Genomic DNA, 27,011 nt, shown 5'->3' with positions numbered 1-27,011 from the left:
ATGTTAAGCATTGCATTGAATCTTCTTAGTATATACTTCCATTTGGACCCCCAAGATAAAATTTAAATTTAACACTTTTTATTCTGTAACTTCTGAAAAATGACTTCACTTTATATTAAAAGTTCAGTGTAAAAAGTTTCTGAAAATGTTCTCGAAACATGATTTGAGAACTTCTGAAAATCAGTCAGAAGATTGGGGTCTATTATATGAGTGGGTTAGTGAGGTTTTGTGGCAATGTGCAGGAGGTTAAGACTAGGTGATCACAAATAGTCCCTTTTGACTGATGTCTGAGTGTCAGTCCAGATAAAGTTAGAAATGTGAGAGTGACTGTTTCTTCTCTTCGTTTGTATTAAGATGAAGTCTAAGAGCCCCATGTGGGAAGCACTATATAAACTGTGACAGACCCAGACCAGCTGGCTGCCACACTCCAATGGAGGGCAATGATTTCCTCTTCCCTGAGTAAATGGGGCTGAGCCTAGTGCAGCATAATCAGTCAGGCACGTGGGGCCAATTAAAAGCTTCCCTGAAGCAGCAGGCTAATCAGGGTGCTTGCAGCCCATTAAGGCCTGCTGAGGCTTGTTTATAAGCCTCCCTTATACACTGAGGACTGCAATGAGACAGAGTGCTGTGGAGGAGCGAGACAGACTTGCTCAGGCACCAGAGGAAAAGTACTCGGAGTGATTATTTGGAGAAGTGGCCCAGGGAAGACTGGGAGTAAAAGAAACCCTGTCTGTTGCCATTGCCTTTGGGTCCCTGGGCCAGAACCTGAAGTAGTGGATTGGTCTGGATTTCCCCCAACCGTTCCCATGTCACTATAGAGTTTGCCCCTGAAAGGGGAGACCAGGACTGCAGAAGGGTTTTTATACCAAACTGAGTATGGCTCAGTAGGCTGTGACCCTTGCCTCTAGAAAAGATGAGGCTGTGCGGAGACCCTCAGCAAGCCTCTGAGGAAAACACAATCCGTCAGAAGCACAGGACCTTCAGGGCACAGCCAGAGCTTTGCCACAGAACAGACAGTCCCTGCCCCAAAGAGCTTACAGTCTGAGTAAAAGGCAGGAGATAACATGGGACAGTTTAAGGACAATATTAGTGTAAATTATGCTAATCTCTATCCTTTTAAAGTAGAGAAGTGAATATTTATTAAGCCCAATTTCTTACATTTCCCCCCTCTGCTCCCTATTGTTTATTTGGGGGAAGGAGATGGTTGGGCGATGGCAACCATAGATTATCTATCTCTACAACACACGTCCTTTTTAAGTCCAAGATGTAAGCTACCACAATGGATGTGCATAAGATCAAACATCCACTTAGTGTTAATTCCAGCCTCGTGTTTTCATGCTATATACTGACTTGACTTCATATCTAATAAAGAAAATATTTTAACCTACCTGAGGTGGGAATTAAAATTGTGTATTTTTGGGGGTTGTAATTAAATGGATAAATGCATTATGGATAAAATACTGGAATTGGAAGAGACTTGTGGAGCAAAAGAGTCTGTGAATAAGCATTAATGACATTGGTAAAAACATGTCATTAAAGGATACTAGAGATGTGAACGATGGTTTAACTATTGACTTCCTGGATGTTTACTTTATTGATAGAAATTACTTGACCAGTCTTTACTTTTTAATGGCGATGAAGTCTCTGAGGAGAGAGAGAGAAATTTGCCCAAATGTATAACACTGTTTTAGATTCTGATTCTGATTATAAACATTATTTCTCACCAGTATGATCAATATTTTGTCAGTTCTAATCAGCAGGGCTTGACAAAACCGCTCACCAGCCCCGCACTGCGCATGCGCAAGAGCCACATTGAGCATGCGCGTGCTGCTGGTAAACGGGGTGCGCAGCTGAAATCTATTCACCTCAGGCGAGTAGATTCTAAAGTTTGTCAAGCCCTGCTAATAAGTATTATGATTTACTCATTGATACTCAAATTCTTCTTAAAATGTATTAGAAGTTTGAATTATAGTATATTATAAGGAATGGTTAGACTGGAATTGGACATTCTCAAGTGCCTGTTTCATAGCTCCCATAGTAACTATGTTGCTGATCAGCAAATTTATCAAATAGATACTGATACCAGTTGGCAAAAAATGTTATATCTTCAAATATAAATGCAAAACCAAGACTCCTATGTGAATTTTTTAGTTATAGCTTCCAGAATTAAGCTATGGAAAGCTGATCAGTAGCAAACTACAGTGGTATAATGCGCAGTTAACACTTTTTTGGAGGAAACAAATTTTTCCCTTTAAATCAGAGGTGAGGAACCCTCAGAGCTGGGGGCCTTATGTGGCCCCCCTCCTTGCCTGGATCTGACCCCCAAGTCTCAGCCCTCCCTCCCAGCATTGAGGAGTCTGCTCCAGCCCTCCTACTGCCATATCAGTGTGGGCGGTGGGTTGTGTGATGCGGTTGTCTTTTGGGGGGGGGGGGGGGGTTGCTTCCCATTTGTGTGCAGCACATGGCTGATTTTTCTCTGTGTCAGTGGTTCCTGACCCAAAAAAGGTTCCCCACCTTTGCCTTATATCTTGATATCATGGTATTAGACAGATATAGTGGTCTACTAGTTTCTTTGGTTTTCACTTTATTTTCCTTTCACAAATAAATCCTTTTAACTGCATTGCTTTTTGTCACTTCCAGTCTGTTTTTAGCCATTGAATATTTTTCATCAAATGAGGTGACCTCATATTTCACTTTCACAAAGTGTGTAGATTAATATGTAATTTCTGTTCAGTTTCTTCCAAACTGTTAGACATACTTGTCAAGTTCTGCAGAGCTGTCAGTTGTACATTCCTTAACAGATTAAAATGGAAAATGTCTTGAAGTATTATGATATGTTAATGTTTGATCAAAGTGCATCAGTTTCAGTGGGAAAGCAGGTCTCCCTAACAGGGAAGCACAGCTACCAAACTGGCTTTTTGTGAATTTCAGCTTCTGGGTCAAGCACACCTCACTAGACCTGCCTGAAGTAAATTACTGATTTAACAGACCCATGCTTCACTGGCCTAGTGAAACAAGCTATGAATATCTTCCAAAATGTAGGCATTCCTTGTGGTACAACAGTGCCTTCCATCTAAAAGAGTCCTGTCCTTTATAATAAGTTAATCCCTAGCAGCATAACAGAACATGCATTATCATAGCTGCTTGTGTGTAATGTGGTGACAAATCTTGCAGTCTTTGTCTTGTTAGATTTTTGATAAGTGAAGAGGAAATACTCTTTCACAGGTGGCATGCTATGAAAAAGTTTTTTTTGTAACTAAATAGTTAAAGATGTGGTACAGAGGGTGAATATGGCCTATATGTATTGTAGCGGGTTCATTCCCTTTTTTTCTTTTTGCCTGGCTCTTCCCTCCAAGGTAGCCAGTTGGGGGAAGTAGCTGGCTGCTCGGACGCCCCATTTGGGTGTGATGGTGGCTTCAGGACACTGCCTACCTGCAGTGACTCCTCGGTTGTTCTGCACCCTCCTTCCGGGGGAGAGTCCATGTTGTTGTAGTCCACTTCTCCAGGGTCCTCCCGATGCTTGGGGACCTCCAGTTCTTCTCCTGGGGGACTCTTAACTCCGCTCGTGCTGTCCTGGCCTCAGGACCCCTGCCAGCCCCTTAACAGCCCCTCTGGGCAGGCTGCAGGATCTCCAGGCCCCTACTCCCTGGGCCTCTGCCTGCCTGGTTGCCTCCTGGGGCTTCCCTGGCTCGGCCTCCCCCTGACTACCACAGCTGCATCCTATGCGGCTCGGCCCCTTAGGGCTGCCTCCTTTCCTCGCCCCGGCCCTTCCTGACTGCCTCCTATGCAGCACTGGGCCTCAGGCCAGGTAGCCTGGGTTCCTCCTGCCTGAGCCTCCCCAGTCCTGCCCACTCCAGGGAGCCTTCTTCCCTGGCCATCAGGTCTTAACTGCTCTCTCCTCCAGAGCAGCAGGCAGGTCCCTCTCTCCTCCTAGGAGCTGTTCTTATAGCCCTCAGCTGGGCTTTCCTCCCTCCAGCTCCTTGGCCCCGTAAAGGGCTAGGGCAGGGCAACACCTTGCCACAGTATATATACGTTTAAAGATGCTAATGGAGACACTAGATTATTTTATACAAATAAATCATTCTCATGATTATATAAATCATTCTCCTATAAATGAGGATCAATTAAATAAGATGGGGTGGGCAATAATTTTTGATGGGGGGGGCCCACTCCAAGATTTGGGAAAGTGGTTGAGGGCCACACTCTTCCATGATATTAATGGAGGAGATGCAGGGTCTGGGATGGAGGTTTGGTGCAGAAGGGAGATTGGAGTGCAGGGGAGAGACTGGAGTCTGAGAGGAAGTTGGGATTAGGCAGACGGTTGTGACCTAGGGCAGGGGCCTGGAGTGCAGGGGTTTGGGATGTGATCTAGGGTAGGAGGGGATTGTGATCTGGGGCAGGAGACTGGGGTGCCAGATCTGGGAGGAAGTATGGGTGCAAGAGGGGGACAGAGGGTTTGGGTATGTTGGAGGCGGGGGGAGAGTTGGGGCAGAAAAGGGCTGCACTGCCAGAACCAGGGTGTGGCCAAAAGACTTACTTGTCAGCTGCCAAACTTGCCTGCCTGCCTTCAGAGCTTAAAATGTTTCCCAGCCAGCCTGCCTGGCCATGTGCTTCGTGAATAACTCAGCCCAGGAGAGGGGGCATAATTCTTCTTAACTGCTTGTTGTTTTAAACAAGCAGCTCCCATTGGCATGGGAATGTGCTGGGGGCTCCTAAAACTCCCCCTCCCCACCTCTCCCCCATCCGGCGAGCCAGATTCAGCCCATGGACTGTATTTTGCCCAGGCCTGATGTAAGCGGTTCTCATTGCCACTGACTTAGCGAACTTTCCTGCTTCACAGGGATATATAAAGCTTTGTTGTGTTTCTTGGATGTTCATCATGCAGCTAGTTAGGCTCAGATGTGAGATCTAGAAAATATTGTGGAACCTACATCCAAAGCCTATATCCAAAGTTATACAAAGTACCAGTGTAATCATTTTTTCATGTGACACGGTGTCAAGTATTGTGCATTGCTTTGATTGTGCTATAACTAATATTTTGTGTGTGGGTGTCTTTTTTTTTTTTTTTTTTAAAGGGCTCGGCGGATCCTCTAAACAGTGCTTTTCACTTGACTTACAACATGGTATTGAACTTGCTCCGGGTAGAAGAAATTAATCCTGAATACATGTTAGAAAAATCGTTCTACCAATTTCAACACTACAGAGCTATTCCAGGAGTAGTAGAAAGTAAGTTTTATGCATATTGCATACTTACCAATGTGAGAGACTTGTCAGGATGTGTTAAGTATGGGGTTGGATAGCTAAGAGAGACTGTTACGTTTGTAATGATAATCCACTCAAAGATTCTAGTCCAGCCTTTCCTTTACTTGTAGCAGAATGCTTAGTGCACTTGCTGTTGTGACTGTGGGTGGGAGGGGTTTACAGGGAGGGGTTTCTGTTGTCCTGGCATGTGCGCCTTTTTTGGGAACTGAATTTGTTCCATTGGATAAGACAAAGTTTGTCATTACATTGCAAATTGTGTAGGAGAGGAAGAGGAGCCAAAATAAAAAGTATCTTTGGACTCCTGGGAGATACAGGCAAGGTTTCTGTTCATGTTAAAACAGAGATAAATCAAACTGAATTAATGTTAATAGCATATATCAGTATCTAAAAGAAAATTAAGTCCTATGGTATCTAAACTACCAGGAAAAAAGATACTGTAGTCGGGCTTTGTTAAATAGTCTGTAAAATTGGTGAGCTATGAAGAAAACTCCAGATGGAAACAAAGCTTTTGTTTTTTTTACTCCTTTGAGTGACTAGCTTTGTGATCCTTGCCCTGCATGCTTTAAACTGTATTTCCATGAACTAAGATGAATTTCCATAGTGTCAATCAGTTGTTAACAGTTCAAACTCCTCCAGGACCTTTACCCAATGGAATCCCCAAACCACAGCAGATGTATCTACTACTTCTGCCAGTGAAGAATAAGTGATCCACCTTTTTAATGGGGGAAAAATTAGATCTACACTAGCCTTATAATTTTGTTTTTTGGCATCCCATTTCTATTTAATTTTAAATAGAAAATTTATAAAGAAAGTGATTTTCAAATACTATTTTTTTAACGAGTCTTTGCTTTTATATGTGAATCTGTACATTAACACAAGATTGATTTGTTTTATTGTAGAGGTAAATAAATTAGAAGAACAGTACAACAAAATAGAAATTCCAAATGAGGAAAGCGTGGTCATCTACTATAAAATCCGGCAGCAGCTTGCTAAGCTGGGTAAAGAAATTGAAGAATATGTTCACAAGCCAAAATACTGCTTGCCGTTTTTACAGCCAGGCCGGCTGGTAAAGGTAAATTGCTTCTCTTTTTCATCTTCCCTTGCCCATCAAACATTCAAGGCTTGGGTCTACTTGCCAGTTGATTCTCTGGAAAAATGTTTTGTCCCAGGTGAATAGTAAATTTGATTTTAATCAAATTATTTAACTTTTCTTTAGGGTTGAGTGTTTAATGAGGTTTTCTTCAAAGTCTGCTTTGTTATAAATTACAGCAATCCATAAACAGACTGAGGAAGAGATGTGTGTAACTCAAAACCATGTCTCTCTCAAACAGAAATTGGTCCAAAACCCACCTTGTTTTGTCTCTACTAGCCTGGGACCAACATGGCTACCACAGTCCTTAAAGTATACTTATCATTGTACTTTTCTCTAGTTTTTATAATACACTCATCTTTTCAGGTAAAAAATGAAGATGATGATTTTGGCTGGGGAGTGGTTGTTAACTTCTCCAAGAAATCAAATGTTAAGGTAAAATTATACACTTTTCCCTCCAATTAAAGATGCCTGTTTTCGCTAAATGTGTAGAAAGATGAAATGGAAGGGTAAAAATCTGCATTTTTAGTTTTTTTTTTTTTTCATAAGCACCCCCTCCCAAAAGTCTGTTATCTTGGTAGAAAAACTACAAGAGGCCCAGGCCTTTGCACACTTTTCACACTGAAGGAACAAAGAAAAAGGTTCTTGGAAGTTGGGGGAGAGACCCTCACCATGAGTCCTATCTTTTGGTCGGGGCCATTCCAAGATTTTGGAAAATTACAAATGGGTTCATTGAGATGGAATTCTCTTCCATGGGATATTCACATGGCTCCAATGCTAGTATTGTTTTGGCATCAGGCTAAAGCCACCCTTTTTACTCATGCTTTTATTAATGTTTGAGTCTGTATGTGTATGTTCCTTTTCTCGATAAGTGTTTAGCAGATTTTATGTCCCTGGGGTCTCGTATTTTAAATTTTTATGTATATTTGTATTGTGTTTAAAATTTTTGTAAGCCGCCTGGATTATTTTAAATAGAGAGGCAGGGTAAAAATATTTTAAATAAAAATAAATAGATACATGAATAAAATAAAAAGTACAGCTATATTTGGTTAAGCTTTATTTCCAATACACTGTGCAGTGCCTACATATTGCAGCATTTAAAAGGGATTACTCTCTGCAGGGGTCAGATCAAGAGTATGGCAGGGCCTTTTTATTTTTCTGGCACTCCTGTTGACAGTCACTCTCTAGTGCAGTGATTCCCAAACTTAGGGTTGTGACTCAGTACTGGGGCACTGAGTCGGCAGCAGAGGTGAAAGTAAGCGGGTGAGCCTTGGAGTGCAGCTCTGATAAGAGCTGGCTTGGGCACGCTGCTTTGCAGGAGGCAGGCAGAAAATTTAAAGGGGCTGGCTGGGTACACTCTGTAGGGGAGTCACGCATGCATGTTCCCAGCCAGGCAACTGGGAAGTGCTGGCAACAGCTTTCATCTGGCCATGGTGCCCGGCCCCGCTCCTGCCTCAGAGTGGGGTGCAGAATTGGGCCCCTCCGACTGCACTGCGGCTGCTGCAGCACAGCCCCAGCTTCGGCTCTGGTCTGTCAAATAGGAAGGACGGGCGATGGTGACCCAGCTCCTGCTGTGACGGCCTGGTTTTAGTGTGGGTGGGTGGCGGGGGCATGTTTGTGCCAGAATTGGCCCATCTGGCTACAGTTGCGGAAGCCCAGCCTCAATTCTGAGGCAGGCCCGGTGGTCTAGCCCTCATCTGGCCATGGCCCCACTCATGATGCTGTGGCCAAGCCCCAGCCTGCCTCCTGCAGGGGAGGTGGAGCACGGAATTGGCCTCTGTCTGTCTGTGCCATGGCTGCAGCAGCACGGCTCTGGCTGTGGCCCTGATCTGCTGCTATGCCCCCAGCGTTGCACTTGCAGGAGAGGAAGGGACCAGAATCGCTCTCTGAGCAGCTGTGGCAGCTGGGCCCCAATCTTGGGGCAGGCTCCGCAGTCTGGTCCCCATCTGTCTGTGGCCCCACGCCTGCTGCAGTGGCCCAGTCTTTCCCCAAGTACCTCAGCCCTGCTCCTTCGTGGTGGTGGCAGGAAAGGAGGTGGAATTGGCTGCAGTCTGGACCAGGCATGTTAACTGACCACTAAAGCAGTGGTTTTCAAACTTTTCTTCTTGTGACCCAGTTGGGAAAAATCATTCTGCCTGTGACCCAATAATTTTATCTTTTTAGAGTGGTTCCTCCCCCTCCCCCTGGCTGCTGGGGAGCTTTCCCACTCCTCCCCCCACACCCATTGCCCCAGTCCTCTGCCCTGACTCCTACAGCCCACAGCCCTCTGCTCTGAACCTCCTGCATTCCGTCACACACTTGCATTTCTTATAGGTACTGTTGTATTGCAAACACCTCTGCCACCCCACCTGACATTCTCCCTATTCCACCCTCTCCCCCTCCCCCCCCCCAGAGGTGACAGGTTGTAATAGTACAGTATCTATAAGAAACTTAAATTACTTTTGCCCTGGTTGGCAACTAGGGTTGCCAGACGGTTTCAGCAAAAATACTGGACACACTTGACATTACATCACAATCTACATTACATCTGATTTAAAAAATACCAGACATTTATATTTTCTCATTAATATTTTTTCAATTTGTTTCCCCAAACAGAAAGCTCAAATACTGGACTGTCCAGTTTAAAACCGGACACCTGGCAACTCTATCAGCAGCCAGCGCTCTGGGGGAAGGGTGCGGGGGAAAGCTCCCCAGCAGCTGGAGGTGACATGGGACCGCTCTAAAAAGAGCGGTCACAGGCATGAATGATTTTTCCCAACTGAGTCACAAGAAGAAAAGTTTGAAAACCACTGCTTTAGTGGTCAGCCTTTTCTGTGACTAAGCCCTCTGGCCAGGTCACGTGTTTCATTTCTTTCCCTTTCAGAATATATATAGAGTCCAGCAACAGGGTAACCTTGGGTTAAGCAAGGATCTCGAGGTCTTCTTGGTTTGAGATCTTGACCCTTTATTCCTCAGGCCCTTCTCTCCTGTAGACTTCCCGTATCCAGGGTTAGCTTATGCCTTTGGCACCCCTAGGAGTTGGTAGGGGAACCCAACCTCACCCTTTCCACTGGTTCTGACCTAGGACCCAGTGTAAGCAGCTGGATCCTGCACTACCAGAGTTCTATGATGCTGCTTCCCTGGATTATCCGTAAATTAGCGTATATAACCCACACATGAGTATTACCTGCACCCATATATAACTCACGGTTTTTCCTGATTGAGTAAAAATAGTCTTACATACCCCGTGCGCGTGTATAGCCCGCAGGAGATGAACTGAGGTTACTATTAATGAACAGCACCTGTAAGGAAGTGTTAATGAGCCACAGCTGATAATGCTGAGCAGTAAGTACGCAACAACCCTTATCGCTGGTATATAGCCCCTTTTAACCACCGTTTTACCATTCATTTATTCCTTTAGTAGTTGTAACTTGTACTGAATTTTAAAAAGATATTTTAAACTTTTTAAACATGCCTAAGCGCAAATCCTACACAGCCGATTTTAAATTGTGTGTTGTGACATAAGCAAAGGACAATAGAAAGAGAGCCGCAGGGAGAAAATACTCTGTGAATGAAAAGTTTATTCGGGAGCTGAGAAAGGAAGAAGCAGAGCTTGAAAAATTACAACCTAGGAAAAGAGTGGAAAGAAAGCCAAGTGGCCAAACCTGGAAGAAAACTTGAAGCGGGTTTGTACACAGAGAGAGAGCAAACAGCGGTGTCAACGGTAGCCATACAACTCAAGGCTCGACTTATGGCTATGGAACAGAAAATCTATGATTTTAAGGGGAGCTCGTGAAATAGGGTGTACAAATTTATGCGGAGAAACGGTGTCAGTTCGCGCATGGACATCTGCTGGCCAACGACTTCCCGATGAATGGGAAAAGAAAATGGATGATTTTAAAACTTTTGTACATAAAGAAATTCACCAGCTGGGCTTGAAACCAAGCAACATTATTAACATGGATGAGGTTCCCATGTCATTTGATATATTCGCTACTCGTTCTGTTGTGGAAACGGGAACGAAAACAGTCTGTGTAGCAACCACTGGTCATGAATGCACCTGTTTTACTGTAGTGTTGGCATGCACGGCAAATGGTGATATATTAAAACGTATGGTGGTTTTTAAGACGGTAATGTCAGAGAGAAACTGCCGGCTGGTGTTTGTGTGGTTTGTAACAAAAAGGGCTGGATGAACACAGATGTTATGAAGACGTGGACAGACACCTGCTTTCGTGCACGAAAAGGTGGTTTTTTTAATCCTAAATCTCTGCTGGTTTTAGATTCCTTGGCCGTCCACAAAGAAACTTTAGTTCAGAAACCTATAAACTCCGTGGGTGCACATATCGACATAATTCCAGGTGGGCTGACGGCAAGTTGCAGCCGCTTGATGTGGCTGTCAACCACCTGTTCAAGAGCTTCATCCAAGAGGAATGGGACAATTGGATGACAAATGGGGAACACACATTCATTCCGGCAGGTCAACAGCGCCGTGCAACTTATGTGGAAGTTTGTAGATGGGTTTTGGCTGCTTGGAACAGAATAAAACTGGCTACTATTTGTAATGGGTTCCGTAAATGTGACATTCTTAGCAACGTTGACTCTTCTAGCTCTGAATCCAACTACGACAGCGATTCTGATTCGGCACTACAGACATCAACTGTCATCAAAGCTCACCTAGCCTTGGCTATGGATTTTATGGATGTTTTTTGTGACAGTGACTATGATGATAGTTTTGATGGTTTTGAAAACTGCAGAGGAGGATGCTGCTGGCACTGATTCTAGAGATCGGAGTGAATGAACTTACGTATTTTATGACAATATGAAGATGGCTTTTTAAAAAATAGTTTTACCATATATTTATTCTTTTACTAGTTGAATGTATTTTAATGTACTTTCACATAACTACCTCAATTACTAAATTAAAATATGCTGCTTTTATCAAGTAAGAGTCGGTCTGGTCTTCCTGTACTTTCAGTAAAAAAAACCAAAACACCTGTAGTACACACGAATGAGTATAGCCCGTGGGGGGTTGTAAAACTTTGCATAACCCATGGGTTATATAAGCTAAAACATGGTGGTACTTATCCATCCCCTTTTCCTCAAAGGAATTAACTGGAAAGCAAAGATGAAATCCTCCAGCCTTCTGAGAATCCTAAATTTCTTCCTTTGGGTTTGGCCACGTCATTAATCAGACCTGGACAGCAAGAACTCAAAGTGTTTGTTGCATATTGATTTGGCCTTCTCTCCTTGTGAACTCCTCCTGCAAGTTATTCATGCTTTGTTGGTGAGGTGGAGTAAGACTACCTGCACTGCTTAACCCCGTCTTACTGATGGAGTTTATATATCTGTCACACTGTTGTCCACAGTATCATTGGATATTTAGAGAATCCTGAATATCGGAGTCTCTAGGAAGTGAGGTCAGTTTCAAACTTGAGAACATTCAGTACAGCCAACTAAAATGTAATCTCTCTCTCATATTTTCTCAGGTCTCCCTATAGCAAAAAGCTACATTTAGAAAACACTTAAATATAGCATATATTGATAGAGAGTTAACCTGTGTGACTCTTGTGATCCCATCTAGCCCGATGGTTGAGGCCTTTTCAGCATGATATACCATTATCTGAGGGCTTTTTAAAAACAAAAAACTGAATATCATCCATACAGGAATCCTAATGTCATATCTTTGCAACTCTTTCATTGGAAGTATAGTGATCCACTTGTTCTTATCCTGTTTCCAGCAGCATCAGATATCAGATGCTTCAGAGCAAATATCAGATTACATAGTTGATTTAATCACCTGTTGCTACTACAGGGGTTCCAGTGTTGAAACTATATTAATCGATTTATTTTAATGTATGTTAGTGTGTTCTAGGTTCAAATAGGCAGCATACTTTTAAGTTTTGGCTTGACACTGCTTTACTACACGTGGATTTCATTTTCACATGTAGTTCAGATGATGGCAGTGTTCACATGGGTTTTGTACTTCTAAATTAAAACAGCAACGACTTGGGTGTCACACTGGACAATCTGATATTTTATGTTTACTATTGGACAAATGGAAGTTATGTACAAGGCGCTGAGAACCTCTTAGAGAATGTTTGCCTATATTCTGCTTCAGGTACCTACAAAGTGAAATCTCTTGATGTTTTTGTTTTCATCAGAGCAGTTGGAGACGCTTAAAGCTGATCTTGTTTATATCACTTTTTGTAAAATCTTTAGGTTAACCTGTGATTAGAACTTTAAAAAAAGGTGTACATCAAACTCATGGTCCGGGGAGAGCCACTTGCAGCCCAGATGATCCACATTCTGGCCTGTGCATGGCTGTTGGCATGTGAGTTCATAGAGCTCTGGTGGGGGTGGGTCCATACCGTTACCCCAAGTCCAGTGTCTGCTCCAGCCCTGTTCTGCTTCTTCTCGCTCCTGCTCTGCTCTCTCCCCTCATTGCATCCTTTCTCTTGAGCCCCATTCCCCAATTACTTCAGGGATTACTGAGGGATCTGGTACAGAGTGGCAGCAGGGATCCCCTTCGTACTCACTGCAGCAATGGGGAAGCAGAGCAGTGCAGCAGCCTCTGCTCTGCCATTGCCTCCTAGTCAGCCCAGTTGCTCTGCTTCATTGCAGTGGCAGGAAGCAGAGTACCCTAGTGTGGACTGGCTTGGGAGATGGCAGCGGAGCAGAGCAGGTTGCTGCATAGCTCTTCTTCCTTGCAGCTGCCATGATGAGTATGGGGGTGGGACCTGATGCCTGCTGTTGGTTCCAGCCTGCCCAGGGACCCATAGGCTAACTTGCGTATGCGGGACCATCCTGTCCATTGAACGATTGGAGCAGCTGCTGCAGAGTTCTCCAAAGCACTGGGCCTGGAGCAGCTGCCTCATCGTGGACCATGGGCACATGCTGGCAGAGGTGCAGAGCTAGCACCAGAAGCTGCTCTAATCGTGCTGTGCTGCCAGTGATGAAGCTGGGGGCCCCCAGAGGTTGGGGGGGGGAGGGTTTTCATTGTTTGGAGGTGGCAAGCTGATTTGAGGGATGCATGGGAGGAGACGGGGGAAAGCGCATGCGCTGGTGGGTGAAGCTAGCAGACATGTGGTGGGGAATGTGTGGAGACCTATCCTCCCCCTACAAAGTGCTGCTAGAGAGGGGTGCCCACTGGCCTATTTGGAGGATTTGAGGACTTGCACTTGGACCTGCCTCCTGCCCCTGAACAATTTAACCCCCTACCTCACCCATGGGGCCCCCGGCACCACCACAGGTAGCACAATTGGACTGGTGTACGTCATAGTTTACATTGGAGCATTTATTGTGGCTATATACTTTGATTCTGTTGCCAGATAAAAGGAAATATTTCAGTGCAGTGCACTACTAGCAAGTAACACTGCTGCATGTTATTCCAGACAAGTTGTAATTTTTTAAAATAAAATGGTAGCATTAAGATTACGACTGTGTAAAGCACGCTACTTTGCTCAAAATCATACCTGTGTCTTATGTAAATATAAGTCAGATATTTTTGCCCCTTACTCAATCATATGGCAACAAGATGCCATTTCCCTTCCTTGTCTTCTCTCTCCCACAATAAATGCTATTATGCTGCAAAGATTTGTTGAAGGACCTCTGTTGTTTTGGAGGGGAGGGAATATGACTTGCAAACCTGTAGATTAACTCTTTTGCAAACCTTTGCCAATATTAAATATAAACCGTGCTTGGTAGTATCATGCAAGCGTCCGGTGCTGTAGTGTGAGCAATGCTGATTTGTTAACTTAAGCCTAGTCTCTGTGTCCAAACTAAAACAAGTTAGGACTTCTTAGGTAGTAGTGTTCTCACCCAGTGGTGACTGTGTGCATCACTTGTGGAACAGAGACTGCCTGACCAGCTGAATGCCGTTACTGACTGGATCAAACAGGATTCAGTTCTCTACCAGAAAAAGGGATACGGGATACTGAGAGTTAAGATTTTGGGAGATCTGAATTCTAAAATTGATGTCAGGAGGCCCTTCCCACTCTGACACTTCTTTCAGGAGTTACATAAGACTATATAATTTTGCAACAGCTACAAAGGGGTGGGCAAAAGGGCCTCCGTGGGCTGGATCTGGCACACAAAGTGGTTTGATCTGTCCCGTGGAGGCCCTGCCGCTCCCCTGCCCCCGGGCCAATTAGGGCCTTAGGGCAGGGGGAAGCACACAAAGTTTCCTCTGCCATGCCAGGAGCGTGCAATGCTTAGAATCACCACACACTCCTGGCAGGGTGGGAGGAGACTTGCATGCTCTCCCACCCCCAAGCCCTGATTGGCCTAGGGGCAGAAGGGGGAGCATGCAGAGTCTCCTCCCACTGCCAGAGGCATGGGTGCCTAGGGGGAACCTTTGGGCAGGGCAAAGACTTCACACACTCTCCTACCCCCAGACCAGTTATGATCTGTGGGTGGAGAAGCAGGGAAGTATCCTGGCCCTACCCCTTCCGCTTGATGCCCTGCCCTTTCTGGGGTTGCCCTGGGGCCAATTCAAAAATTTCTGAAGTGGCCCCGGCAAAAAATTATTTCCCACCCCTGATCTAGCAGTTCCTACATTGCAGGGAAATGCTTAAAACATGCCTTTACAAGCAGTTCTGTACATGGCAGGTTTGGGATGGAGTTAAAGGGATGGATGTAATTAAATTGCAAAACCTTTATATAATGTGTGTGCACACCTGGGAGACACATGCATATTAAAATATACTTCTAGTATTGGTTTCAGGATCGAAGTACTAAACTGGTAAAGTTTGGGGAGCATGTCTCAACATTTTTGAATGTCTAAGTTATTACCAGTATTTGAAGAATTGATATTTACTGTTGCTGTCTTTCTCTCCACAATAGCCTAACTCTGGTGAACTGGACCCATTATACGTGGTTGAAGTCTTGTTACACTGTAGCAAAGAGAGTTTGAAAAATTCTGCTACTGAGGCTGCAAAGCCAGCAAAGCCTGATGAGAAAGGAGAGATGCAGGTGGGTAGATCAATTTCTTTGTCAAATGTCAATACTATTCAAATATATTCTATATAGCGGGGGTAGTTGACTAGCAATCTGGGTTTGGGCCACAGTTCACCTGATGCTTTTGAATGGACCCCACAATTTTTCTGTTGTATTTTTCCCCCTCTGGAGTCCGTTCCTTGACTATACTTGACCATGAAATTTGGTCCTTGGCAGAAAGTAGTTGATTACACCTGCTATATAGCATCTTTTAGAGTATATCATAAAAGAATGTTGAGAAAAGAGGGAAATTTTATTCTTTAAGGAAATGAAGGTAAATACATTGATATAGCTTTGCATTCTTAAACAGCTGCTAGGGTACACCTCAAAGATAGCTGCTCTTCAATGGTGAACAAAGTGCTTCTTCTATATTTGTTACTTAACTTAAAGGAGTGTTGTGAGATGTAGTTAATGTTTTATAAGTGCTTTGAAATCCCTAGATGGAAGACTCTTAAATCTTCAGAGTTTATAAAGTTTGCCAAGAATTATATAGCTTTCAGGTGTACGAGTATCTTTGCTTTCTCTAGGACAGTTGTCCACCAACCAGTAGATCGGGATCTCCTGGTAGACCTTGGAGCCTGTGACAGGTGATCCTGACTGGTTTGGCCAAGAGGCTATCAAGTGCCAGCACTTCAGCAGCCCCCTCCCACACTGCTGCGCATTTCCTACCCTTTGCCTTGAGAGCCCCCCCCCCCCCCCCCCGGAGTCTGGGCAGAGCAGGGAAGGGAGAGGAGAGTGTGCTAATTTCAGGGTGCACACCAACCCCCCCCCCCCAGTCCCTGTTTTCTATCTCCACAGAATGGGTGGGGGGCACTGGGCTTGGGATGGAGGGAGTTTGCTGGCTGCTTTTGAGAATGGTGCAGGGCCAGGGCAAGGGTGAGCCTGCCTTAGCCCCATTGCATTACCATCCAGGAGCCACCTGAGGTAAGGAGTATCCAGCTGGAGCCAGAATCCTGAAACCCCTGCCCCAGTCATGAATCCCCTTCTGCACCCCAAGACCCTGTCCTAGACCTGAGCCCCTAAGGCCCAAACTCCCTTACAGAGCCTGTATCCTGAACTCCCTGCCCCAGACTCAGCTCAGAGCCCCCTTTACACTCCAAATCCCTTAGCCCAGGACCAGAGTCTGTGTCCTAACCCTCTGCCCCTACCTGATGAAAGGAAGGAGAATGGGTGGGGGAAGGAGGAAGGATGGAGTGAGCAAGGGTAGGGCCTCAGAGAAGGGGCACGAAGGAGACTGGGCAAGGGTATTTGGGTCTGAGGTAGATCCTGGATTGCACTTAAATTCAAAATGTGATCTTGTGTTTAAAAAGGTTTCTAGTTGAAATTTTCAGTGTTCAAGGACAGCTACACATCTTGTTTTAAATGTAATGGAAGATGTGTAGCTGTAGGATGTGTGACTGAATTTCTTAGTTTGAAAATCCCAAGCATTGTAGTTGACTTAATCACACAGTTCTACACAAACTAATTTCATCTTGTGAGTTTTGTTCATCTTTGAATATCATGACCTTTTCATATTTTTGTTGTCATAGAATCCTAGGGTTAGAAGAGACCTCAGGAGGTCATAGAGTCCAGCACCCTGCCCCAAGCAGGGCCAATCCCAACTAAATCATCCTACCCAGGGATTTGTCAAGCCAAGACTTAAAAACCTCTAGGGATGGAGAAGTTTTAAATGTGATTCTTCTTTTAATGAGCTGCTGAGCTTTTCCAGCTCACAGCTTTTCATTTGAAAGCACACTTCTAGCCATTTTCCATTTTGCAATATAATAAAACACAATGCCTGATTTTTGAGATAAGAACCACAATTCAGGAAAATATCTAGCAAAATTTTATGGGAAATGTGCTTAAAAGTTCAAGCAGACTTGGCAGTTTTCAGCCACATAAAATGGTATCAACCTTTTAATCTCAAGGTTGCAGAGATAGGTGTTCAACCTGCTGCATGTTCTATGTCCTTGATCCCTTAGTCTACAAATTCTCATTAAACTGAAGATTTATTTTTTTTATCCCTCCATGTTTGTCTTGTTAGGACAGGTTGCACCTCTGAAATCCGGAATTCTCTGGTCTTGCAACATCTGTGGTCCAGCATGACCATGGATGTTCCAAGATCAGAGAGTCCTGGTGCACTGCAGGAGGAGTGGGGGCCCAGGAACCAGTTCTCATGGCTCAGTTGGACTGCAAGGGGGGAACCAGGAGCAGGTGCATGGCTCAGTTGGGCTGCAAAGTGGGGACGGACATGGAGCTGGCACATGGTTCATCTGTGCCGGGGGACAGGGTGAGGGAACCAGTGTGTAGCTCAGCTGGGCTGAAGGGGGAGGCAGGAGCCTGCATATGGCTCATCTGAGCTACGGGTGGAGGAGGCAGCAGGGACCTAGCACGCAGCTCAGTTGGGCTGGGGAGAGGCCGGGAGCTGGTGTGTGACTCAGGTGTGGGGGGGAGCCAGAAAGCCAGTGAGGGTGGCAGCCAGCAGTAGCAGGGGCCTGAAATGACCTTACCTGGTCCAGAAAAATCCCTCATTCGGGACCAGTTAGGTCATGAGGGTGCTGGACCAGGGAGGTCCAATCTGTACTCAGAAAGGATCATACGCTTATTTGTTTGCCAGAGAGGATTTCTTACATCAGCAGCTATTCTTACTACTGCATCTTTAACAGTTATACCAGGGCTACTCAACTTTGGAAGCCCTGGGGACCACAATGATACAGCACATGCCGAGGGCCGCAATTTCAGTGTGGTTGGATATACATGCAAATATATACAAATAGCTTCTTTCACACTGATGGGCATGAATACAGAGATTAACTCAGGCATTGCAATACAGGCAGTCCCCGACTTACGTGGATCCGACTTATGTCGGATCCCTAGATACGAACGGGGTGAGGCAACTCCCGCACATGCGCAGCAGCATTCCCGGGGCTCGCTCACCTGGGTCCTAGGATCCTCCTCCTCCTCGGGCCGGCTCCGACTGGGGTCCCGCAGAGCTGCCGGGCAGAGGAAAAGTGCCTCCCCACGCCCGCTGCCCTCCCTCCACCCCCCTGCCAGCAACAGGCTGCCCCCTCCCCTGAGCAACAGGCTGCTGAACAGCAGACAAAAGCAGCCTCTCCGCCCCTCCTCCCCCTATACATGCTGGGCTCCCTGGGAAAACAAAGACTCCACCAAAACAAACAAAGTGCTGGCCTCATTGTGTTAGCAAAAAAAGGACCCTCCTCCTAGAACCCTGGGTGGTGTGTGGAAATAAAGCTATTAGCTCAAAGCATGGTGCAGAGCTGTTTGGTATTTGATGAGTTACTCCATTAGTCCTGAGTTTGTCACAGGGACAGAAATAGATGTGAAATCTTCTGAACAGGGGAACAGACAGCAAAACAAACATTAGAGGGGAGTTAACCTTTCCCTATGCTATCCAAAACTAAAAAAAATGTTTGGCTAGAGTTTCCCCTACAATATGTACCAGTTCCGACTTACATACAAATTCAACTTAAGAACAAACCTACAGTCCCTATCTTGTACGTAACCCGGGGACTGCCTGTACTGTGCAAAGCCAAGGCAAAATGCCTTAAAAAATATGGGTCTTTTTCCTAAAGCAAACATGTACAATGATCATTATTAATTTTTCAGAAGAAACCACACAGTAAATTATAATTCAAACATGCTACCACTGTTCAGTCAGTTTCATGTGGTCAGAAAATGTTACAAAATCAGGTGGGAAGAATTCTTTAACATGGGGATGCTATAAAAACTTTATGGCCCAGCTATGCTACAGCAACTGGTTTTCTTCATATAAAAGGCATATACCTTAAACAACTGCTTCTTGGAGCAGCTGGTTCAGGAACCCACAAGGAGAGAAGCAATTTTCGATTTAATCCTGAGTGGCATGCAGGATCTGGTCCAACAGGACTGCTTGGAAATAGTGACCATAATATAACAACATTTAACATTTGTGTGGTGGGAAGAACACCTCACCAGCTCAACACTGTGGCATTTAATTTCAAAAAGGGGAACTATGCAAAAATGAGGAGGTTATTTAAACAGAAATTAAAAGGTACAGTGTCTAAAGTAAAATCCCTGCAAGCTGCATGGACACTTTTCAAAGACACTATAATAGAGGCCCAACTTAAATATATACCCCAAATTAAAAAACACCGAAGAACTAAAAAAGAGCCACCGTGGCTTAACAACCATGTAAAAGAAGCAGAGATAAAAAGACATCTTTTAAAAAGTGGAAGTCAAATCCTAGTGAGGAAAATAGAAAGGAGCATAAACACTGCCAAATTAAGTGTAAAAATGTAATAAGAAAAGCCAAAAGGGAGTTTGAAGAACAGCTAGCCAAGAACTCAAAAGGTAATAATAAAATGTTTTTTAAGTATATCAGAGGCAGGAAGCCTGCTAAACAACCAGTGGTGTCCCTGGACGATTGAGATACAAAAGGAGCACTTAAAGATGATAAAGTCATTGCGGAGAAACTAAATGAATTCTTTGCTTCAGTCTTCACGGCTGAGGATGTTAGGGAGATTCCCAAACCTGACCCGTCCTTTGTAGGTAACACATCTGAGAACTTGTCACAGATTGAAGTTTCATTAGAGGAGGTTTTGGAATTAATTGATAAACTTAACAGTAACAAGTCACCGGGACCAGATGGCATTCGCCCAAGAGTTCTGAAAGAACTCAAATGTGAAATTGAGGAACTATTAACTATAGTTTGTAACCTATCCTTTAAATCAGCTTTTGTACCCAATGACTGGAAGATAGCTAATGTAACGCCACTATTTAAAAAGGGCTTTAGAGGTGATCCTGGCAATTACAGACAGGTAGTTAGTACTGGGCAAATTAGTTGAAACAATAGTAAAGAATAAAATTGTCAGACACATAGAAGAACATAATTTGTTGGGCAAAAGTCAACATGGTTTCTGTAAAGGGAAATCATGTCTTACTAATCTATTAGAGTTTTTTGAAGGGGTCAACAAACATGTGGACAAGGGGGATACAGTAGGTATAGTGTACTTAGATTTCCTGAAAGCCTTTGACAAGGTCCCTCACCAAAGGCTCTTACGTAAATTAAGTTGTCATGGGATAAGGGGGAAGATCCTTTCATGGACTGAGAACGACTTAAAAGACAGGAAACAAAGGGTAGGAATAAATGGTAAATTTTCACAATAGAGAGGGGTAACTAGTGGTGTTCCCCAAGGGTCAGTCCTAGGACCAATCCTATTCTATTTATTCATAAATGATCTGGAGAAAGGGGTAAACAGTGAGGTGGCAAAGTTTACAGACGATACTAAACTGCTCAAGGTAGTTAAGACCAAAGCAGACTGAAGAACTTCAAAAAGATCTCACCAAACTAAGTGACTGGGCAACAAAATGGCAAATGTATTTTAATGTGGATAAATGTAAAGTAATGCACATTGGGAAAAATAACCCCAACTATACATATAATATGATGGGGGCTAATTTAGCTACAACTAATCAGGAAAAAGATCTTGGAGTCATCATGGATAGTTCTCTGAAGACATCCATGCAGTGTGCAGCGGTAGTCAAAAAAGCAAACAGGATGTTAGGAATCATTAAAAAAGGGATAGAGAATAAGAATGAGAATATGTTATTGCCCTTCTATAAATCCATGGTATGCCCACATCTGGAATACTGCGTACAGATGTGGTCTCCTCCTCTCAAAAAAGATATACAGGCATTAGAAAAGGTTCAGAGAAGGGCAGCTAAAATGATTAGGGGTTTGGAATGGGTCCCCCTATGAGGAGAGATTAAAGAGACTGGGACTTTTCAGCTTGGAAAAGAGGAGACTAAGGGGGGATATGATAGAGGTATATAAAATCATGAGGGGGTGTGGAGAAGGTGAATAAGGAAAAGCTATTTGCTTATTCCCATAATATAAGAACTAGGGGCCACCAAATGAAACTAATGGGTCGCAGGTTTAAAACAAATAAAAGGAAGTTCTTCATCATATAGTGCATAGTCAATCTGTAGAACTCCTTGCCTGAGGAGGTTGTGAAGGCTAGGCCTATAACAGGGTTTAAAAGAGAAATAGAAACATTCATGGAGTAAGTCCATAGATGGCTATTAGCCAGTATGGGTAAGGAATGGTGTCCTTAGCCTCTGTTTGTCAGAGGGTGGAGATGGATGGCAGGAGAGAGATTGCTTGATCATTACCTGTTCGATTCACTCCCTCTGGGACACCTGGCATTGGCCACTGTTGGCAGACCCAGTATGGCTGTTCTTATTTTCTTAGGGCCGGTGTTAGGGCCCCCATGCCACATTAGTAGCCATGAAGCTAAGTTGCTCCAGCTTTGTCTTCAACTCAGGGTGGTAGGGCTCAGGATTACAGGCTTCAGCCCCATGTGATGGGACTTAGCTTTCTGCTCTGAATCCAACAAGTCTAATGCTGCTTGAAGGACCCCATGAAAGCTGCTTGTGGCCCTCTGTAATGGACAGGAGGACTGCTGATTAGCACCCTGTTGCTAAGGAGTTTAACTCAGATAGCTAGCATGGGTGTTGGCCAAGGGGCCGGGAGAACCAATCAAAATGGAGGACTGGAATTTGAATTATACAGTAATTCCTCATTTAGCACTATAGATGCGTTTCTGAAAATGTTTGTGCTAAGCAAAAACGTGCTATGCGAGGTCAATTTTCCCATTACAAATAATGGAATAGGTAGGGGTTGTGTTTCAGGTGGTGGTGGCAAAGTCAATTTTTTGTTGGTGCTGTGTCGTCAACGTCAACATTAGCTATCTAGCAACACAAGTCTCTGCGGTTTGTTAAAACACAAAGATAAACACCTGAGTGAGCGGAGGAGCGCTGTGACCACATGTATTCATCCACTTGTGTATTACCACTGTTTTCACCAACTTATACCACTGCGTGAAGTAGTCAGCCATTTGATTATTTTCATGTTATTTTGGGGATGGTAGTGTTATTCAAAAAACGGTCCCTAAAAAAAATCGTGCTATTGCAGAAACATGTTAAGCAAGTAATTACTGTATAACCGTGGTGATCTACCGGTAGATCTCAGGGGCTCTAAGAGTAGCTCTTGAGCCCTCTCTGAACTGCGTACCTGCGCAGTACATTTACATTAGATTTCCTCATGTAATATAGGTGGGGCTTCAAGGAAGGGGCGGGGCAGTAGATCTTTGCCTGTTCTGAGACTTAAAAAGTGATCTTGGGTGTAAAAAGGTTGGAGACCACTGCTGTATAAGGTGCCTTGCCTGCTTTCTTTGTGGGGGAAAGTTTAAACCAGGAGTTGACAGACAGAATGATTTAAACCTAGGCAGGACTACCAAGCCTCCAAGGAATTTGGGGCATGGAAGTGAACTGAATAAAGAGAAGATTAGAAGTAAGTAAAGTGAGTCTCTAGTTGCGTTCAGGGTATTTTTTTTCTTTATTTAGTGGTTTGGTTTGAACTGTTCTGTGTGAATCTCTGCCTCCCATCCCCATTTACCATCTAGCTTTGTGTCTAGAGACTTTTCTCTATGTTTTAATTTGTTTTCCTTGGTTGCTCTCTAACATCTAGCAACCAAGTATGCTTTATCAAGTTTATCTTTTGTTTTGTAATAAAAATCACTTTTTTAAGGTGGTGATTTGATTCTTGTGTCCTGGAAGGTCGGTCTGTCTGTCTGTGTCTATCTGCATGCTTCAGATTGAGAGGTCAGCTACCAGAGACTGCAACTTGTTTTTCTCTTTCTTTTTTCAAGCTCTTTTGGGGCAAAAGAGCTTGGGGTACCTCTGGAGGTGGGTTCAGGTATTCATCCTTGGTTTTTTAAGGGCTGAAAATCACTTGATGGTGGCAGCAATTCCCCGTAATCTGTGTGTTGTGATTCTGGAGGGAAGGGTTTTGTAACCAGTGCCTGTAGAGGCAAGGTTTTTAAGCTCTCTTGTGGGACCTCATCTTCTGCACTTGGAGTGTCAGAGTGGGGAACAGCCCTGACGCCCTCCAAGGAGCCCCAATCCCTGGTTGAGAACTGCTGCTTTAGCCGCGAACCCTTCTCTGCCAGGCTGTGGTACATTGCCCCCAGGATTAATTTAGCCCTGCCTTCTAAGGTTCCCCAGGGAATTCCCTTCCCACCAGCTTACCCATGCAGCAGCAGGGTGAGTGGGGTGACGGGCAGGCAAGCGTACTGAGCTGGAACCAGGACCGCAGTTAGGCTGTCCCTGTTGGGATAGTCTCACCGTGGCTCTAGTTTTAGCTCTGGTGGCTGCTGCGTGATCGGGCCAGAGGAGCCAAGTACCGTGTGGATTGCGGCTGCCCCAGGAACCCGATTCTCCCTCCCTCCCTTCTCAGTAGCAGCCTCTCCCTGGCCTCCAGCTGCTCCCAGGCAGCAGGTACACACACATGATTATGCATTATTAAGTAAGTGAATAGTAAAAGGTTTGGACTGAAGAATAGTTTTAACAAGAATTAGCAACTGTTTAATTGTTTTTTTTTTTAAATGTGTGTGTATGCAGCAGTTTTTCAAATTCTTATTTATCATCATGCCCCCCCTCTCTACCACGATTTACCTGATATACTGTGGGCTAAAATTACAATAATGAATATTCAAATATTTCAGTGCCAGTCTGCCAACAAACTTTTGAATGAGTTTGCTCAGTCCATGGTATAAAAAAGGTTGGGTACCACTGCTTTAGCCAATATTTCAACATGAATTAGTTTTTCTGTTCTAGGTACAATGTACAGTTATTACAGATCTGGAATAATGAAATCACAGCTTGCTTTCTGCTAAGAAATTCGAAATTAATGAAAAATGAATTTTACAACAATTGAAAGGCATCAATAAAAATCTCCTGTATTGTACTTTATCATTTTCCACATGATTGTTGTTGTCAGGTTGTTCCTGTTTTGGTGCATCTTCTCTCAGCTATCAGCAGTGTCCGACTTTACATACCCAAAGACCTGAGGCCAATTGACAACAGGCAAAGTGTGTTAAAATCTATACAGGTATGTAAGTTCCACAAGAATAAAAATAAAATAATAAAACAAGCAGTAAACAGTGAGTCACAATAGGGCATGAGAGAGCTTTCTTAACATTCACATTCAGGTTTGCTTCTTTTCTTGAGATTTTGAGTTTTAGAAACTGAATATATGATATGTAAAACACTGGCTGTCTTCAAATAAAACGACTTACATCGTTATTTTAAAAACTGAAATATGCTAAGTTTCAGCATCAAAGAAACTTTTTTGTTCAAGTTTCATACATCCTTTAAATAATCTAATTGTGCCAGTTGCTTTGTTTTTCAATCTGTCCTTTTAAATGTAAATTTGAAGCTATACATTCTCGTATTGCTACTAATATTTGCTTTTCAGAAATGTTTTTTTTGTTTTTTTGTTTCAGGAAGTACAGAAGAGGTTCCCCGATGGAGTTCCATTATTGGACCCCATTGATGATATGGGCATCAAAGACCAAGGACTGAAAAAAGTCATCCAAAAAATAGAGGCTTTTGAACATAGGATGTATTCACATCCACTTCACAATGATTCCAGTTTGGAAACTGTATATAAGCTCTGCGAAAGAAAAGCACAGGTAAGGTCTGAGCTATATTGGCAGTTAGCTCAAGGCACAGTCACTACGTGTGTACCTCTCACTAAATACATTTTATCTGGAAAGAAAATGCTAGTTACCCTCCTCCAAAAAAGCAATATTGCATAATCTCAGTAGCTCTCATTGAGTTTTCATGGAGAACGTTTCACTTTTTTCAGGTATTTGATATAAAGTAAGCACATCTAATCTTTTTCAGAACAAATTGACATGGACCAGAAGGCTGTTCATTTGTCACTTATCCTAATCAGTAAAGATAATTTAGTAATGTTCTTAATACAAATAATGTATATTCTCACACATCCCAGATATATAATTGACTAGTTTTTCTACACTTTCAGACTACCCTGACTACTTTCATGCCTACTACATTGATAGGAATGATGTAAAGAAGTCTCCTTAAAAACAAATCCAAATGAAATATTTGATAAGCAAAATAAGTGAGATCACATGCTGGGACAAATTCTCTGCTGCCTTATATTCAGTCTAATCTCACAGAAGTCACTAGTTCCTGGTTCTTTCATTATTATATTGAAACAGTGCCCATTTTCTGTGAGCATACGCAAATGAATAGGACTGTTGGACTAAAGTGCTGCTTAGCTCCTGTTAGGATATCTGAGTCTGGCTGATGATAAATTAGCCTTGAATTAGCTCTCCAGTCTAGACTTCCTTAATTGCGTGGTGCCAAGAGGGCTGGGGAAGAACAGTTATTGGAAGGCTCTTGGCATCAAAGGTTCTAAATGTATTTGTTTTGAAACTCTTTATCCTACCCTACAATTATAAAGAAGGCATCTGTCATTCTATTTGATCAGTATATTGCAAGTTTTGAGACACAATTTGTTTGTATTTGATTATTGTTGGATGGTCTTGTGGTGAAGGCACTGACCTGGGATTCATAATTCTCAGTTCAGCCACAAGTTTCATGTGTGACTTTCATGAGGTCATTTGATTTCTTGTGCATCAGTTAAAATGGGGATAATATTTTCCATCCTGTAGTGGGCATAGATAAATTAATGTTTGTGTTGCTCAAATACTATGATGGTGGAAGCTGTGTAAATACATATTTTTAAATGCCTATCTGTATCTTTGTCTTCTGCTGATGATATCTAAGTGCCTGTGTTGAGAAGACAGGTTCTGAAAGGTTTTTTTTGTATACTTCTGGATTTCATAGATTGCAGTGGATATTAGAACAGCAAAGCGTGAACTGAAGAAAGCTAGAACTGTCTTACAAATGGATGAGCTCAAGTGCCGCAAACGTGTATTGAGAAGATTGGGTTTTGCTACATCTTCTGATGTCATAGAGATGAAAGGACGAGTTGCTTGTGAAATCAGCAGGTAACTGAGGGCTCCTATGGTAGTATTATGCATACATATATGCTTTGTTGAACTCTACTGATGCTTCAAATCCTATATTTCTAATCCTAGTTACAGCATGATAGAGGCCACTCTTTAAAATATTTCGTAGAAATGCACGTGTTAAAAATACCCTTCTCTCTCTATCTTTATCTTTCCCTCTCCCATCTAAAAAAATTTTCCTGAGGGATGACAGACTGACATCATCTGCGTCCTCATGCTGCTGCTGCCCACCTCCACCTGTGTTCTCAGCCACTTGCTGTGGCCAACCTCTGTGCCATCTCCTATGGGCATGGGCTGCTTCAGTTCCGTCTTCTGCTTTACACTCCTCCACACACACCCCTGGGCCACACCAGGTCCCCAACGCCATCCAACTCCTACACCCCCCCGCCCTATCCTGCCCCCTCCCCCATCCAGACCCCTAGCCTGCACCTGACCTCTCTCCTCTGGCCAGACTCTTACCCCCAGCAAGAGTGGGTGTGGCGAGTATAAGGGGCTGCCCCGTAGTTTTCTGTGTATTATAAAGAACAGTGACTCTCTTTAATCCCTTCCACAGAAAAAGCAATATGCTAGTTAAAGCAATGAAATTCTAATTGCATAAAGATAAAATAAAATAGAAATTTGAACTTACAAGAAAATGATCTGTTAAAAGGTTAGAACAATAACTTGTCTTTAAAGGAGGACCATATCTTCTGGGGATGTGACTGTGTAGTTCAAACATGGTTAACCAATGAGCCTGGGCACATTGGATAACCCTCTGTGACATGCAGCCCCCCCTCCACACACACTGCCTTTGTATGAGAGAC

At 43.6% G+C, this 27,011-nt stretch overlaps 1 protein-coding gene across 1 annotated transcript in view; it reads left to right on the top strand.

Moving 5' to 3' along the window:
* MTREX (Mtr4 exosome RNA helicase) overlaps positions 1–27,011 on the top strand; it is a 97,364-nt gene that overhangs the window by 44,204 nt on the left and 26,149 nt on the right. The window contains exons 16-22 of the mRNA XM_075932456.1: positions 5,076–5,226; positions 6,162–6,334; positions 6,719–6,787; positions 15,173–15,301; positions 24,144–24,254; positions 24,649–24,837; positions 26,024–26,187. Of these exons, the coding sequence (XP_075788571.1) occupies positions 5,076–5,226; positions 6,162–6,334; positions 6,719–6,787; positions 15,173–15,301; positions 24,144–24,254; positions 24,649–24,837; positions 26,024–26,187 (986 nt within the window). The remainder of the gene's footprint in view (positions 1–5,075; positions 5,227–6,161; positions 6,335–6,718; positions 6,788–15,172; positions 15,302–24,143; positions 24,255–24,648; positions 24,838–26,023; positions 26,188–27,011) is intronic.

This window comes from Pelodiscus sinensis, chromosome 6 (genome assembly GCF_049634645.1).
Source record: "Pelodiscus sinensis isolate JC-2024 chromosome 6, ASM4963464v1, whole genome shotgun sequence".
NCBI classification, from domain to species: Eukaryota; Metazoa; Chordata; order Testudines; family Trionychidae; genus Pelodiscus; species Pelodiscus sinensis.
The sequence above is the reverse complement of the archived record's forward strand: the minus strand, read 5'-3'. Positions and strand labels throughout refer to the sequence as shown.